Source organism: Miniopterus schreibersii (assembly GCF_964146895.1).
Source record: "Miniopterus schreibersii genome assembly, chromosome: 11".
Taxonomy (NCBI): Eukaryota; Metazoa; Chordata; class Mammalia; order Chiroptera; family Miniopteridae; genus Miniopterus; species Miniopterus schreibersii.
Window position 1 is genome coordinate 877,519 of NC_138111.1, and position 15,921 is coordinate 893,439.

General features: G+C 56.3%; 1 protein-coding gene across 3 annotated transcripts in view; it reads left to right on the forward strand.

Moving 5' to 3' along the window:
• CACNA1B (calcium voltage-gated channel subunit alpha1 B) overlaps nucleotides 1-15,921 on the forward strand; it is a gene marked incomplete at its 5' end in the record, with an annotated part of 127,616 nt that overhangs the window by 40,147 nt on the left and 71,548 nt on the right. For all 3 annotated transcript variants that reach the window (XM_081152145.1, XM_081152144.1, XM_081152146.1), the window contains 7 exons: nucleotides 529-641; nucleotides 4,582-4,694; nucleotides 5,408-5,539; nucleotides 5,781-5,853; nucleotides 10,059-10,176; nucleotides 11,336-11,403; nucleotides 14,293-14,399. In XM_081152145.1, the coding sequence (XP_081008271.1) occupies nucleotides 529-641; nucleotides 4,582-4,694; nucleotides 5,408-5,539; nucleotides 5,781-5,853; nucleotides 10,059-10,176; nucleotides 11,336-11,403; nucleotides 14,293-14,399 (724 nt within the window). The remainder of the gene's footprint in view (nucleotides 1-528; nucleotides 642-4,581; nucleotides 4,695-5,407; nucleotides 5,540-5,780; nucleotides 5,854-10,058; nucleotides 10,177-11,335; nucleotides 11,404-14,292; nucleotides 14,400-15,921) is intronic.

Genomic DNA, 15,921 nt, shown 5'->3' on the forward strand with positions numbered 1-15,921 from the left:
TCACTGCATGCCAAGCAGCCTCCTGTAGAATGTCAGAGGCGTGGACTGGGGATGCTCAGGATGGGCGAACGGTGAACAAAGTTAAATCCAGCCTGGTGCTGTGGGGCCCTGCAGAGGCCCTCGGGGACGTACCGTGGAGAGATTGGGGTCTCTGAAGAGGTGGCTCGGGGACTCCACCTGCCATCAGAGTGTGGGGTGGGGCAGGGACTGGAAGTAGGATGGGTCCAGGCCTCCCAGCCATCTGCCCTGCTCTGGGTGCTGAGCTCCATCCTGGGAGCTCACCGCTGAGCCTGTCCCATGTTCCACAGCACCAGGCACGCACCACCTTGCAGGCTGGAATGAGCATCTCTCTGTGTCCCCCCCAGTCCCTTGGTTATTCTCTACTGGCCTGAGATTTCAGAGCTCAGGGGCCACAGACCCGGCTAGAAGGCTCACCCCTGGATAGGCCCGGGCCTGGTGTCCTCTGGGCGGGGCTGGAGCCAGTAGGAGGAGGCCTCGAGCTAACCCCTCTTCTCCGGCTTCTCCTAGACTTTGCAGAGTTTGTTTTCCTGGGTCTCTTCCTCACAGAGATGTCCCTGAAGATGTATGGCTTGGGGCCCAGGAGTTACTTCCGGTCCTCCTTCAACTGCTTTGACTTTGGGGTAAGTGAGATGCCTCAGCAGGGTCAGTGCTGGGGTCCAGGTGGGTTGAGCTGGATCCTTGCTTGAGTATGCACATGGTCCCTCCCACCCAGCGTGACCCAGGGGACCGGGAAACTGTTACCTTGTGTGGGTCAGCAAGGCCTCCCATGGACGGGTAGGGGCAGGTGCCAGGCTGCTTCTACCTGTGGGACTTCCTCCTTCCCTCCCTGACCCTGTTTGTAGAATCTCACCATCAGTGGCACTATGATCTTTTAAACATGTTGCTGTCCTATGGACAGCTCAGTCTCTCCCAGCAGAGCTCGAGGGGGCTGTGGTCCTGCCCCACCTTAGCCTGCAGACCTGACCCTGGGTAGACGCGTGCACCACCCAGTTGGCCCTCCCTCTGTGGGCTTGGGCAGCAGCACCCTGAGCCCCTTCACCACCCTCTGTAGGTCAGGGAAGCCCCAGAGAAAGGCAGGAGAAAGGCAGGTGCCCAAGGCTTACATGAACCAGCCCAGATCCAAGACCTACTGGCATCTGCCCAGAGGCTACATTCTGACCACTGGAGGCACTGAGAAGTGGAAGTGCCAAACCCCAAGGAAGGATGTACCTACCTGCAGAGTTCTCAGTAGCCAGGGAGGGGCTGGGACCTTGGCGGGAGTGAGGCTAACTTGAACTTCTGTCACCAGCATTGCAGTGAGCCGACCCTCCCAAGACTTCAGCACCCTCACAGTGTAGATGAGGCACCGGAGCCAACATGTCACTGCTCAAGGTGCCCAGCTAGTCTGCAGGGGCAGTGCTGGAGCCCAGGTTTCCTGGCCCCAGGGAAGGTGCTGCCCGATCTCTGGGGAAGGAGAGACGTGGCTGCCCAGGCTATACTCTGGGACCTGGGTGCCTGCGATTCGGGGAGACGCTTCTTAGCTGCAAAGAAAGGCTGCTATTCAGGGAGGCAGAGGGAACCTGTACAGTTTTCCAGGGTGGCTGCACCAGAGTGTGTCCCCACCACAGTACACAAGTGTCCCTTTCTCCTCTCGCCAGCGCTCGTTTGTTGACTCATTGATGGCTGCCATTCTCACAGGTGTGAGGCGAACCTCACTGTGGATTTAACTTGCATCTCTCTGATCATTCGTGGCACTGAGCACTTTGTCACATGTCTGTTGGCATCTGTGTGTCCTCTTTGGAGAAGTGTATTCAGGATCTCTGCCCATTTTAAAAATTAGATTGTTTATTTTCTTGGTGTTGAGTTGTATGAGTTCTTTATATATTTTGGAAATTAACCCTTTATATAAGATGTGTCTTTTTCGAGTATCTCCTCCCATTCAATAGGCGTCTCTTGTTTTGTTGATAGTTCCTTTTTGTGCATAACTCTTTAGTCTGATGTGGTCCCATTTGTTCATTTTTCCTTTTGTTTCCCTTGCCCAAGGAGAGAGGTCAGAACAAATACTTCTAAGGTTAGCGTCAGAGAGTTCACTGCCTGTTTTCTTCCAGGAGTTTTATGGTTCAAAGTCTCACATTTAGGTCTTTAATCCACTTTCAGTTTATTCTTGTACATAGTGTAAGAAGGTCATCTAGTTTCATTTTTTGGCATGTATCTGTCCAGTTTTCCCAACACTATTTGTTCAAGAGACTGTCTTTACTACATTGTATGTTCTTGCCTCCTTTGTCAAATAATAATTGATCATATAGGTGTGGGGTTATTTCTGGGCAGACCATGCCATTTCTTCTTTTTAAAAAGTTTCTAAAAATTTATTGATTTTAGAGGTAGAGAGAGAGATTGATTTGTTGTTCCACTTATTTATGCAGTCATTGGTTGATTCTTCTGTGTGCCCTGTCTGGGGACCAAACCCATTTCTTAAGTTTGGCATCTTTGCCATCTGGAGAAGCTGAGCATTCATTCCCCAACTAGCAAGTCCTAGCCTCTTTTTACTGAACAGCACGTCCCTTCTCTTTCCTCTCACGTTTGACTCTGAGCAGTGAGAAGACACCAGGTGGCAGCGGCAGCCCTCTGCCTGAAAGTCTCAGTTCATTAAGCCGTTTTCTACTTTTCACGTAACCAGGGTGGCTAACCTTTCTGCCCGTGCACAACAGGACCCCTTCCTCCAATTCTCCGCGACCCCCCTCGCTTCCCTGCAGCCCTGTGTGACAACCTTGGTATCTGGGATTCTCTGACTCGGCTGCTGTGAGCACCATGGGCTTTCATGATGTGCTGCGCGGTGTCCTCCTCTGGTTCCAGAGCCTTGCTCATGTTTTAGGCTTTTAGGACAGCAGCACCTCGTCTTCTGTTTCCCGAATCTGTATTGTTCTTTCTCGCTGTGCAACAATTGCCCCAAAGCCTCGTGATCTAGAACAGCATACATTGCCTCCTTTTGGTGGATCAGGAACCAGGGTGTGACGTAACTGGGTGTCTCTGACTCGATATCTCTCATGAGGTGGCACTCATCACCGGCTCCTTTGGGGCTGCACAGCTCACTTCTAAGTGCACACGCATTGCAGCTTCCAGGCTCACTCATGTGGTTGCTGGCACTTGAGGTCTTGGTCACGGGGCCTCTCCATAGGCCGTCTTCAAGTCCTTACCGCATGCAGCTGGCGACCCAAGAGGGAATCCACAGGGGACATCTCATCACTTTCATCACATTCCATTTGCTAGACTTGAGTCACTAGGTCCAGCCCATCCTCAAGGGGACAGGATTATACAACGGGGTAAACACCGAGCAGTTGGGGTCGTTGGGTTATCTTAGAGGCTACCTACATGCTGAACTTGTGGGCACCCATTTTGAGAATTAATGGAAAAGAGGAGAGATTCTGTAAGACCAAAAGAAAGTAGTTTTGGAAAACCCTGTCTTCAACCCTGGGCCCCATCCGGAGGCTGTATGAGTGCTGAGAAGAGTTTCTGGTGATGGTCAGATGCGGCCACCTCATCTCACACGGCATGCTGTCCTGGTCACAGCAGGCATTGAGCTGTTGGTGTAGCTGCTATTGGCAGCACACTCATCATCCCTGAATGATGTAGCCATTTGGGGTGACTCGGAGCCGGTGTGACCAGTGGACCTGACGAGCAGGTTCATGGGCCCTTGGTAACCACTGGGAAGTCTCAGTGATGTACTAAGGTCTCTGCCCGACGTGAGCTGGTCAGATCTGAAGTGGATGTGGAATGGGTGGAAATGACTGAAACCTTGGATAACGTATGAGTCAAGAGCAGTCAGATGGAACCTCAGAGACTGATGCTCGACATTTGAGTTGTACACACCAGCTGTGGAGGTTGGGTTAGAGAAAATGAGGAGGGGCACTCTTGCTGACATGAGTCCAGAGTGCTATGAGGTGTGCTGGCAGGTGGCGGGGAGGGCATTTAGTCGGCCTGGCTGGGTGTCCTGTGCAGGGAGAGCTAGGGAGGGGTTTGCTGTGCCCAGGCCAGCACCCATTCTTAACTCCCTCACACCAGACCCTCCCAGGACGGCCCTTCCTGGAGAGCCCTCTGAGGACAACTGGAGGGAGGGCGTGCCCTTGCCCACAAGCCCCAGTGCACCAGCATAGGCAGTGTTGGAACAAAGGGCAGGCTGGCCACAGTAAGTTCCTGGTGGCACGTGTGGCTTCTGGTCACTGGGAGCTGATGAGACTCCAGATGCAGATTTTGAGTCTGAACACGTCAGCAGTGGCTGCACCAGGAAGGGAGCTCCAGGAAGCAGACCCTGCTGGCCCGTGAGAGCAGGCCCAGCCCCACCGTGTTAGGAGGACGCTGGGGTCACCTCCTTCCTATGTCCTCCTGGTATCCATGGGTGGGATGGAAGAGAGGACAGGCACCGGGCCTGTAGCCCTGCAGCTCTGTGTGAAGCGTGTGCTTGAGCTGCAGACAAGGCAGGCAGGGTAAGGGCTGCAGAGGGCAACTGCACACAAGGGGACGCTGCACAGTCATGCACATCCCGGATGAATGTGCACCTGGAGACTGAACACACCTCCCTTGCAGGTCATTGTAGGGAGCATCTTCGAAGTGGTCTGGGCTGCCATCAAGCCAGGAACCTCCTTTGGGATCAGCGTGCTGCGGGCACTCCGGCTGCTGAGGATCTTCAAAGTCACGAAGTACATCCCTGCGTACTCCTGGGCGCGAGGGGAGAAGTGCAGGCCGCACGGGGGTGGCATACACTGCATGCTTGTTCCAGGAATTCATGGTGCCAGTTTCAGTCTTAGCTGTCTGCAATCTCTTTCTCTGGCTTATAATTGTATAAATACGGAAAGTGATAAAACAGCCCAGGCCTGTGTGCTGAGGGTCCAAGAGAATGAGAGGGACTCGGGGTCTGGGACCCTGAGTGGAAGGGGTGCTGGGAATGCTAGGGAGTGAGAGGGGGACTCACAGCATCTTTGCGTGGAAGGCTGCGGTGTTGACGTGTGTCCTCCTGCAGGCCCTTCTGTGCAGGCTGGTGGCAAACGTGCGTCCTTACCTGCACAGCATGCGCTTACCTGCACAGCATGAGGCACTGCCATGGTTGGGTGTTGGGTCGGGTGTGGATGCCTGAGGGACGTGCGTCATTCTGCTGAGCAGATGTCAGGGGCAGGTCAGCACAGGACACATCGGTCGTGCCATCCCCCTGGGTCCTGCTGACAAGGATGGTGGATCTGGAATGGTGGAGAAAAGCTCTACCTCACTCCAGGTGTGTGGCCCTTGGAGTTTAGAAGGTCCCAAAGCCACAGGTGTGACCACGGAGAGCCCCAGCAAATGTGAAGTCAGTGTCCAGAGTTGGCATCCCCAGCTGGGCTCAGCCTTGAGCTCAGACTGGACCGTCGGCCCCTGACAGGTACTGGAACTCTTTGCGGAACCTGGTGGTGTCACTGCTCAACTCCATGAAGTCGATCATCAGCCTCCTGTTCCTGCTCTTCCTGTTCATTGTGGTCTTCGCCCTGCTGGGCATGCAGCTGTTTGGGGGACAGTATGTGGCCCCACGGGGGTGGGGTGGCCAGGCCCAGAGCAGCTGCTTGGGGGACAGGACAAGGCCCTGCAGGGGAGGGGAGACCAGGCTCAGAGCAATGGTGCTCTCCCCGAGGCCTCCTCCATCTCCCTCTTCCCTGAAGGTTGTCCACGTACTGCCTGTGACTAGTGTTGGGTGCCGAGGGGCCAGGTCCTGGCTCCCAATGGGCTTGCCTTTTCCCAAGACTTCTTGTTTTTCTCAGGTTCAACTTTAAAGATGAGACTCCAACGACCAACTTTGACACCTTCCCTGCCGCCATCCTCACTGTCTTCCAGGTAAGAGTTCGAGATCCAGGCATGTCTTTCCTGCTCAGCTCTTCCAGTGCTGGGAAGGCAGCCTCTCCTCCACTCCTCAGCACCTCTGCACAACCCAGACAGCCCCCATTCCAGACAGGTTACCACAGGCAGAAGAGAAAAGTAGGGATAAGCCCACAGGTCCCCCGTGTCCTGTGATGCTGTCCGCAGGGAACCCCAGCTTCTCTCTCAGGCCCAAGAATCTGGGGTCACAGCTGCCTGTTGTCTTAGAGGATGAAACAACAAAGTGCCCCAGACTTACCGTCAGCCCTCCCCTGTCTGCGAGTGCACCGCCCTGTCTCTGTGGGCTTCACGGGACTCCCCGTGAACTCTTTTCCTTGAGCACTTTCCCTCTCAGGGCTATGGCTCCACAGATGCTCCTGCCAACCACTTTTGTCCCATGAGGCCTCCGAATGCTATGTCTGAGACCAAGCAGCATGGGGGTCTTGTTTTGCCCATGCTGACTCTTAGGGAAGTCTTGCAGGCCACATGGGTCAGGCCAGGGCTCAGCTTGCCCCTGACCTCGGGGGGCTGCTGGCCCTCACCCCAGCCCAAGCTGGAGCTCACAGCGTGTGCCTGGAGAGGGGCTGTTCCAGCCAAATTGGGTGACTGCTAAGAGTAACTGGGTCCTGGTGCTCTGCACCCACATGCCTCCCGTGACAACTCTTCTTCTTTGGTCCTGGTGGGAGCCCTGCAGCCTCTTAGTCCTCAGTGTCGGGCAAGCAGAGCGAGCTGCTCCCAGAGGACTCCCTGCTCCTAGCTGAGGACCTGGACTGTCCTCCTCCCACTTCCAGTCTGACCTCACCTGGAGTCACTCTGTGTCTGTCCTGTCCATGGATTTCCTGAGTGTGGGATGCCTGCGAGCCCATGGCCTCTCTTACCTTCTGATTGCTGCGTTGGAAGCCTGGGCTCTCACAGGCTATGGCTTCCACAGTCTGGTCTCCCAGAGGTTAGCACTTAGTGGGAAGGAGGATCCTGCCTCTGGACACAGATGAATGGTCTCCAAGGCAGAGGGAGGCCAAGGGCTTTCCGGAGCAGTGTGATCTGCTCGGTGACAGGCAGGATCGCCCTCTGTCTGTGGGTCGCAGGACTAGCTGACCAGGGGGGTGCTGGCAGTCAGGCGAGGGGAGTGGGCAGGAGTGGGTCCAGACAGGAAGGAGTGCAGGGTGTGGCAGGAGGGGCTGAGCCTGCCCTGTGCGCCTTCAATGCCACACCGAGAGGCTCTGCCCAACGGACCATCGCAGTGACCAGGTGCAGCCGTAGGAGCGGGCCTCTGTCTGGTCCACTTACCGTACTGGGCACCTAGACACACTGTCTGACACTCAGAGGTGCCTGACATGTTTTCTTGGTGAAGGGAGATGCCAGCAATCTGCAGTAAAACATTAAAGATCAAATTCAGCTGGGTATAAAACAGAGCCTCACAGCTGTGCTGTGTTTGTGCAGTCGTGCGAGTGTGTCCTGTGATTGCCTGTCTCTACAGGTTAGGCAATGAGCAGTAAAACATCAATTCTGTGATAACATCTTTCACTAAGAATGGATAGGATTTAAAAAATAAACCACAGCAAGGTGGGTGATCGCTAATTGGCATGGGTTTCTCTTTCTGAGGGAAATGGAAATATTCTAAAATCGGTGATGGTTGCACACATCTGAGAGTATACTAAAAACCATTGAATATACACTTTAAAGGATTGAGTTATATGGTATTGAATTATATCTCAACAAAATGGTTATTTTGAAAAGACCACAGCTAGCATCAGAGAGCTTGTGTCACCTGCACCTGTGGGTGCTCGGATTGAGCGTTGTTTCCAAGGGTCTATGTGTCTGGGTGGCCAACACGAGCACCGGTAGACTGAGGAGAGCAGATGCCCCGGTGAGAGTGGAGAATCGCCCGACTCTTCAGCCGGGACGTCCGTCTTGTCTCGCTTCAGGCTCAGACTGGGACTAATGCCTCTCCCTGCTGACTGCACTTGGGACCTCCCAGCTCCATAGCCTTGCGAGCTGTTCCTGCTGGACGTCTCCACCGGCTGTTTCTCTGGAGTACCCAGACTAGCACAGGTGGACGGCGTAATCAAAGCAGAAACGGGCGCCTGGCGTTCAGCAGCGAAGGCAATGGAGCCAGAGAAAGAAGGGCAGAGAGTGGAAAGGAACAAACAAAACTGTTATTCGCAAACAGGATAGGAGATGACCAAGTAGAAATACGAGAGCCCACAGTGTTGCTGAGTACAAGGTGAACATACAAAAATGCAGCTTTTATGTAACAGCAGCAATCGATTAGAAAAGTCAGCTAAAACGAAGGATTTCACTCCCAGGAGTAGCAAAAGCTACACGGTACCCAAAATAAATCTTCTGGAAGCATGCGCGACTTCCATGGGTGAAATAATAAGTTGCTATGAAAGGACCTAAGAAACGAGTTCATGAAGGGCTGTATCCATGAAAGGGAAACCTTGGTGGTGAGGCACCAGCTGCCCAGCTTTAATCTATGAGTTCAGTGGGGTCCTGATTCCAGGCTCCCGCAGGGCTGCTCTTGGGATTTAGCATCTGGATCATGTGGAAGGGTCAACAACTAAGAATGGCCAGGAACTCGGGGAGGAGGGGTTCGCCTCACCGTAGATAAGACTTTTACAGAAGCTACGGTAACCAAGGTTGTGAGGTGTAAAGAGATGATACCAAGAGGACACGCTAGAGAACCCAGAACAATGCCCAGACCTATGCAGGAAGCTGGTGGTATGAGCAGAGGCAGAATTCAAGGGGTGCGGGCGGAATGTTAAAAGGTGGGTTGGGGATCAGGCTTTCCACGTGGGAGAGCAGTAGGTCTGCACCCCGGTGCGTTCGCAGGACAGTAACCACAGACCCCGTCATATTGTAAACCTCAGTGTGAAAAACCAACCTTAAAACGATGTGAAGAAAACAGAAAAATACGTTGGTCACTTTGGGAGGGAGAGGAATTTCTTAAGGTGCAAAAAGCAGAAACCCTGAAAGAAAAGATGGCTACGCTGGACTGTGTTAAACACTTTTGTAATACAAAATAAGTGAAAGGCAAAGAAAAGACCAGAAGATAGTTCCAAAAAGTATTGCAGGTAGAGGATTAGCATATCCCAGAATACATAGGGAAGTCTCACACATCAGCAAGAACAAGTTTGTTGGCTGGCACAGCAGAGAGCCGAGTAGCCTGGGACACGTGAGACATGTCCCCTCAGCGGCTCACCCTCAGCCAGTGAGATGGGAACTGTCACAGGCGTGGCGAGGCCAGGGTGTGTGAGGGTGTAACAGGGTCACCGCTCCGGATGCTCCTGGGAAAGTCAAAGACACAGGACTGACCAGCTAGCAGTTCCAGCTCTACACCCTGGATGCCATCTCAGGGCCTGTCGGGAGGGCGGAAGGGAAGGGAAGGGAAGGGAGGGGTGCTGGGCAGTGGTTCTCGTGGTGAGTGGACTTGTCTGTCGATGCGGGTGAGCTTGGAAGATGTGATGTTGTGTGAACCTGGTGAGTGGAGTGGAAGAGCACATGGGTGTCGTGTTGACAGGCTGCCGCGAGGTGTCCACCCCCGACGTGGGCCCTCGCCAGGTGCACAGGCCACAGACCCGATGGGAACATGGCAGACTGGGCAGGTTTCCTCTCAGTGCTGCACACAGGACTGTTTTCATTTCACCCTCCTGTGCCTTTCCAAAAAGAGAAAAGAGCCATTTCCTCGTGGAGCAAGGATTGCATCAGCTACCCTCCCAGCCTCCACCTGCCGGCCCAGGTGGCAGGAAGGGGAGGTCAGAGGCCCTGCAGCTCCTGCCTGGCCTGAGCAGTGGGGCCCGGAGCCTTGGTGTCCTCAACTGTGAGGCAGTGACCCAGCGGCTGCCCATCCCGGCCTCGTTTCTCAGCTCACTGCTGTGGCCCCCTCCTTGTCTCCTCGCACCTTGTTCTGCTTGGAGCTCCCTTTCCATTTTTGGCTGAAAACCTAGAGCATATTTACTTTTTAAGACCTGACCCAGCTGGCAGCCACGTCCCTCCAGAAGGTTTCCTGGAGGGCCCTGGCCTTCTCCTCAGAGGCACCATCACCTAACGTCCTGCCTGTTGCATGGGGGGGTACGGGTGCCCGTGGGCTCTGGGAGCAGGCATGTGTGGGGATGACGTGTGTGCACGTGTGTGGGATGTGTGTGTGAAGGTGGCCCTCAGCTGCCCTGTGGCCCTTCCCACAGATCCTGACCGGAGAGGACTGGAACGCAGTGATGTACCACGGGATCGAGTCGCAGGGTGGCGTCAGCAAGGGCATGCTGTCGTCCTTCTACTTCATCGTCCTGACGCTGTTTGGAAACTGTATCCTTGCACAGGTCTGGGCAGGGCAGAGCGGGGACCCGGCATCTGCACGTGCTGGCTGGTATGTTTTACGTAAAGCCATCTGTCCCATCCGATTGGAGCCTCTCATGCATCTCTTGTACCTCTGGGCCTGCAGGGCACAGCCTTAGTCCTGTCCTGGGCACAGGAAGGCCGCTTAGGGTGCCCCTCGCAGTGGTTAGTGCAGGAGGTGGCATCCGGACTTCGTGCCCTATCTTGTCCATGAGGCAGTGCCCCTGAGACATGGTCAGGGTCTGCCCAACGAGGGTCGTCATTGTCACAGAGCTAACTGCTCCTCAAGGTCACACTTCCCCAGAGTCCCTTCGAGAATGTTTGCCACCGGGGTGGGGCGGGGGTGGCGTGAGTCCCTACGCCTGTGGTGAAAGGACTGGATTACGTGGACACAAGATCCTGACTGGTGCAGCTTTGCTCCTTGTCTCGGGAGGGGCATGCAGTGGCACGCTGTCACAGGCTCTGGGTGCTTGGTGGATGAAGTTCGGGGGGGGGCCCGGTCCCAGGTGCCCTGTGCACCTGCTGTCAGCTCCACTCAGACATCCTGCTACTTATGAAGGCAGGTGCCTCAAGGAGGGGAGACAAAACACAGGCAAGTGTCTCGGAGCCTGGCCTGGGGCTGGGCCCAGAGATGCTGGTCATGGGCAGTTTCGGTCTGTCCTACCTGGTCTCTGCCCACAGGATCCAGAGCTGAGGGAGCCCAGTGCTGCCCAACAAGCAGGACATGTTTGTCCGGTGCTTCTCTCTAGCCGGGGAACAGGAGTAGGCAGTTTGTGGGCCTCCTGGGAGGCAAGGGCAAGTTGATCAATAGCCCAAGCTTCAGCTGCAAAGCCAGCCCTGAAGGGCTGGGTCGCGGAGGGGGTCTGTGTGGGCATCGGGGGGGACATGGTATGAGGTGGAGCCGAGGCCAGGAAGCCAGAAGCCCCAGTGGCTGTTCTGGGCTGCAACAGAGGACCACAGGGACATAGGAGCCAGGGGTTTTGAGGGGAACATGGATGCCCAGGGAAGAAAGCTGAAGGCCGGTCAGGATGCAGGGAGAAGGGGCCCTGTTTTCCATGAGGGAAGCGTGGATGGCCACATGGGAGCGTTTGGGGACAGAGGGTTCTCTTCCTTACCTGGAGCCGACCAGACACCTTACTGAACGTATTCCTGGCCATTGCTGTGGACAATCTTGCCAACGCCCAGGAGCTGACCAAGGTATGTAGGGAGGGATGCCACCTGCTGACCAGGTGCAGAAAGGGGTGGGGCGTTGGTCTGTGTCACTCTAGATGAGCCCAGAGAGCCATAGGAGGGCCAGGTCAGGGGTTAAGAACCTGTGTGACCACTGCCCAAGGTGTGGATGGGCAGAAGTTAGGCTGTCACTTGGGCAAGGATGGCACTGAGGAAGCAGGAGCATCCACCATGTCAGGAAGGCAGGTGACCATGAGGGCAGCTTTTAGAGAAGCCATGACCTGGGAACAATGGCCAGAGGGACAGGAGCGGGTGGCTGAGCGAGATGCAGCCCAGATAGGACCCTGAGAAGTGGTGACCTGCTGCACTGGCCTCAGGAGAGGGGCCACGTGGTACATCACAAGATCAGCCTGGCCATGTGGGGACAGGGACCATGAAGTGGGCTTTGTAGACTCTAAAGGGCCATGAGGGGACCCTTGTGCTCATCCTGGGGAGTCAAGAGACCCCTGTGCTCCTCCTGGGCCGTGAGGGGATCCCTGTGCTTATCCTGAGCAGTGGAGGGGATCCCCGTGGACATCTGCGCTCATCCCTGAGTGATAAGGGGACCCCCATGTTCATCCCGAGTGTGGAGAGACCCCTGAGTGGTCATTGTCAGGTATGGATGGTGGGCTTGGTGGTCAGGTGGCAGTGCTGTCCTCAGACACTGGGCCTGGAGGAGCAGCTGGTGCCACCTCACAGCACGTCTGCCGCAGCAGGACAGCGTTTGCCCTGTTAATATTAGATGTTCACCTCGTCTGAGCCTGCTGGGCATGGGATTCTGCAGGCCTCCCCTGCAGTTTCCCTCCAGTGGACATAGCCCCCTGCCTGGTAACCTTCACTTCACAGCCCTGACAATGCTGCCGGGCCGCCAGCTGTGCCAGCCTCATCCTGTGCTTAGTGGGCCTCGAGCACAATGCGGGAGGCTCTGGCCGCCTGGTTGGGCAGCTAGGAGAAGGTGCTGCCTCTGTCGCAGATGCTGGGCACCTTTCTGTGTCCTGTCTGAGCCCGTGCTAGCCCCAACGTGCCCACCTGTGCACGTCCCTGTGCATGCCCGACAGTCCATCCACCCTAGTCCCACACATCCCAACACTGCACACTGTCCCATTCTGGGGCAGAGTGACATGGGCCTCCCTGAGGAAGGCAGGCTCAGGACGTCTCTGTAGACAGCTGAGGTGCAGGTGTGCATGGTGCTGATAGTGCAGACAGGTGGCTCTACTGTCCCCCCAGCTCCATGGGAGGAGCTCCCTGTGGACAGGCCCGTGCAGCCCCTTCCTTTGCCTCTGCTCAGCCTCCCTTCCCCCCCATAGGCCAGGGCCTGGTGTTGCCTGTGGGTCTAGACTTGTCCCTTGGGCCCTGCTTTCCAGGAGCAGGTGGGGAGTGGCCCGGGCCCGTGGTGGGCTGCCTGTGCTGAGGACCCATGTATCCACAGAGCACTTCTTGGTGTCAGCAATTTGAGGACCACATGGCCTGGGGGAACCCAGCAGCAGTGTTGGCACCGCCACTGTCCTGGGGCAGGGGTAAGCCTGAGTTCAGGTACTGCTGTGGATGAGGGCACACCGAGGAAGTGATGTCCGGGGTGTTCCAGGGGCCTTAGCTCCTGCACAGACACACACTGCCCTGGTTCAGGAACCCCCTTCCTCTGGGTGTTGGGGCGGGTAGAGGCCTGTCAGGGTGGCCAAGGCTCCAAAGGGTGAGACTCAACTCTTCCTTTTTTTACGTTCCCATAAATAGTTGTTTCTTGAGATTGAGCTTGTTTATAGAGCACTGTTTAGAGTGATGTCCTTGCCCCCTGAGGGCCGTGACCACAGTGGAGTCCAGAGCTGAGGACAGGCCTGGATGGGGTTCCATGGGAGTCGGGGTTCCATGGGAGTCTAGCTTTCCATTGTCTCTGCAGCCACCGTCTCTGGTGGGACGTCTGCAGGCAGCTAACAGAGGACTTAGTTGTTGCCATTGTGTGACCCTAAGAGGAGATTCAAGGGTGTTTTGGGACCTGTTGGGAATGTTGGTTCCCAGGGAAGCTTGGCTTCGGATTGGGGAAATCAGAAGCTAGCTGGCCCACAGAGCTCAGGCCTGGAGCAGAGCCCAGCGACCTGGGGTTGGGGCCAGAGGTCTGTCCACATGCCCACTCCCTTCTCACGGAGGCCAAAAGCCGGGCAGTGTGTCTGCGCACATGAGCACATGCCAGCCCCCGGTGCAGAGTGTCAGGGGTCCTCCCAGGGACTCAGTGTAGACGGGAACACAGGCCAGGCCCTGCAGGTGTGGCCATCCAGATGTGGGAGCGACAAATGGGCTTCTCAGTCCCAGCCGGGACAGGTGGACAGTTAAGGAAGCTCAGAGGCTGTGAAGTGCCCTTGCCAGATGCATTCCTGGTGGCAGTTGCTGTGGGCGGTGCTGAGCTCAGGTGTGAACTCCTGCCCCTGCCCTCACAGCTCTGGGGCAGAGGCTGGCTTGGTTCAAGTGTGGCAGGTGCTTCTGTGGCAAGGCAGGTGGGATGGAGGCGAGGGTGGGGTTTGCATTTTGACAGGAAGTCTGAAGAGCTGGGCACAGACAGGCACACCTGCCTAGGCAGCTGTGGGTCCCGGGGGCTGGAGCACAGGAGTAGGGTTGCCAGCTTGGGAACATTCCAGGAGATGGCGCGTGGGGAGGGGCCGAGGCAGGGAAGTTGGGGACCATCACCTTGAGCAGCAGGCACAAACGTGAATCCCTGGAGACCTGTGTGCAGTGGAGCTCAGTGCTCGAGCATGCAGTAGGGGGGTGGTTCTAATGTAGGAGCTGCTGCCTGGCCCCAGGTTCAGACACAGGAAGGAATTGGGTCCCAGGAGGTGAACAGAGGTGGATGCAGTGTTCTAAAGGGCAGCCGCACATCTCTGCTCACAGGATGAAGAGGAGATGGAAGAAGCAGCCAATCAGAAGCTTGCTCTGCAGAAGGCCAAGGAAGTGGCTGAAGTCAGCCCCATGTCAGCCGCGAACGTCTCCATCACTGCGTAAGGCTCTCGAGAGTGGGTTAGGGGTGGCAGTGGGGCTCCTAGAGTCCAAGGCTGGGCCCTTAGCAGGGCACTCCTTCTGGAGACTTTCTTAGAGGCCCCTTGGCTGGAGCCTGTTGGGACACGCCCCGCCACCCTTAGGGCTGTCATGCAGGGAGTGGCACCCCTCTCCTGCAGAGCCTGGAAGTAAGGGTTCACCAGGGAAGGTCTCTGCAGCTTCCCCCAGTCTGAGCAGGAACAGGATGCGCAGCGTGGACCTCGCGCTGTGGGTGGGGTGGTTGTGCGGGAGACGTTTGCTCCTCTGTTTTCTCCTCTCGTCTTGGGTGGCTCCAGGGCCCTCCCCTGAGCAGAGCCTATGAGTTAGGGATAATGAGTTAATTTGTCTTGTGTTGTACAGGGCTTTTCAGAAATGTATTTGGTGAACCCGGAGATTCTCAGTGGTACTTCAGTGGCCCAGAGACTTAACACGTTTCCAAAATTGTCTTTGAGTTGTTGGTGTTGGGCCAGAGGTCAAGGAAAAGCCTCTGTGATGAGAAAAGGTAAAGGCAGGGCTGAGGCTTCCATGGGGAGACCCAGGTCATCTTGGATCAGCTGTGCCTCCAGGCATGTGGCAGGGGCACATCTGGAGGTATTTGGAACTTCAGAGCAGGAAGCTTGTGCAGCCCAGGGCCCAGGCCGGCAGTGGTCTGGGGGCTCTCAGCCCAGGGGAAGGGAGCATGGAAGGAGGAGGTACAGTCTGGCCTACGGCACTCTCCTCTGCTGGGAACTCCTCTGCATGACCGCCCAGCACACACCTCCCACTTCCCGGGTGATCCCTGGGCCCAGCTCTGTAGCCGGGCTCCTCCTTTCTGTGAGCACTGTGGTCACAGTGCCAGGACAGCTGCAGGCACCCCTGTGCTCCTGAGCGTGCGTGCTGGCACGTGGGCATCTGGTTGTGTGTGTGCATGTGCTGTGTGCACATGTGCATGTGGGGGTGGGGGTGGGGGGTGCACGTTTGTGAGCAGGTGTCACAGCAGCCCTGTTCTGGCTTGGTGGCCACCAGGGCGAATGTGTTTGCAGAGGACCTGTCTCTGAGCCAAGCGCAGCACACAGGTTTTTGATGAAGTTAAAGGAGGTCACAGGCCCTGGAGCCCAGGCAGGGTGGCAGGGGGCCTGCAGGGAGCCAGGCGGGACACAACAGTCCTCGCTAACGGCTGCCGGGCACCTGAGTGCTTGGTTGTTTTGTTGTCTGGCCCATTCGGTGGCCCAGCAGGCCTCCCTTCCTGGTCCCTTCTCCTGAGTCTGTAAGCAGATGACGTCTGCTGTTGAAGGGGCAGCGTGAACTTCCCACTTGTACATGTGGGCCTGGGGTCTCTGTAGCGTGTGCCCTCTGCTGTTCTGGAGGTGACTGCATCGTCCTGTGGCCCTGCTACCTGCCAGGCTATCTGCTCCTTGGGGTGTGGGGCAGGGTCACTCCCATCTGGGCCTAGACGTTGGAGAGAAGGGTGCTGAGGCCCTCAGCACAGTCATGGGGAGCATGTCA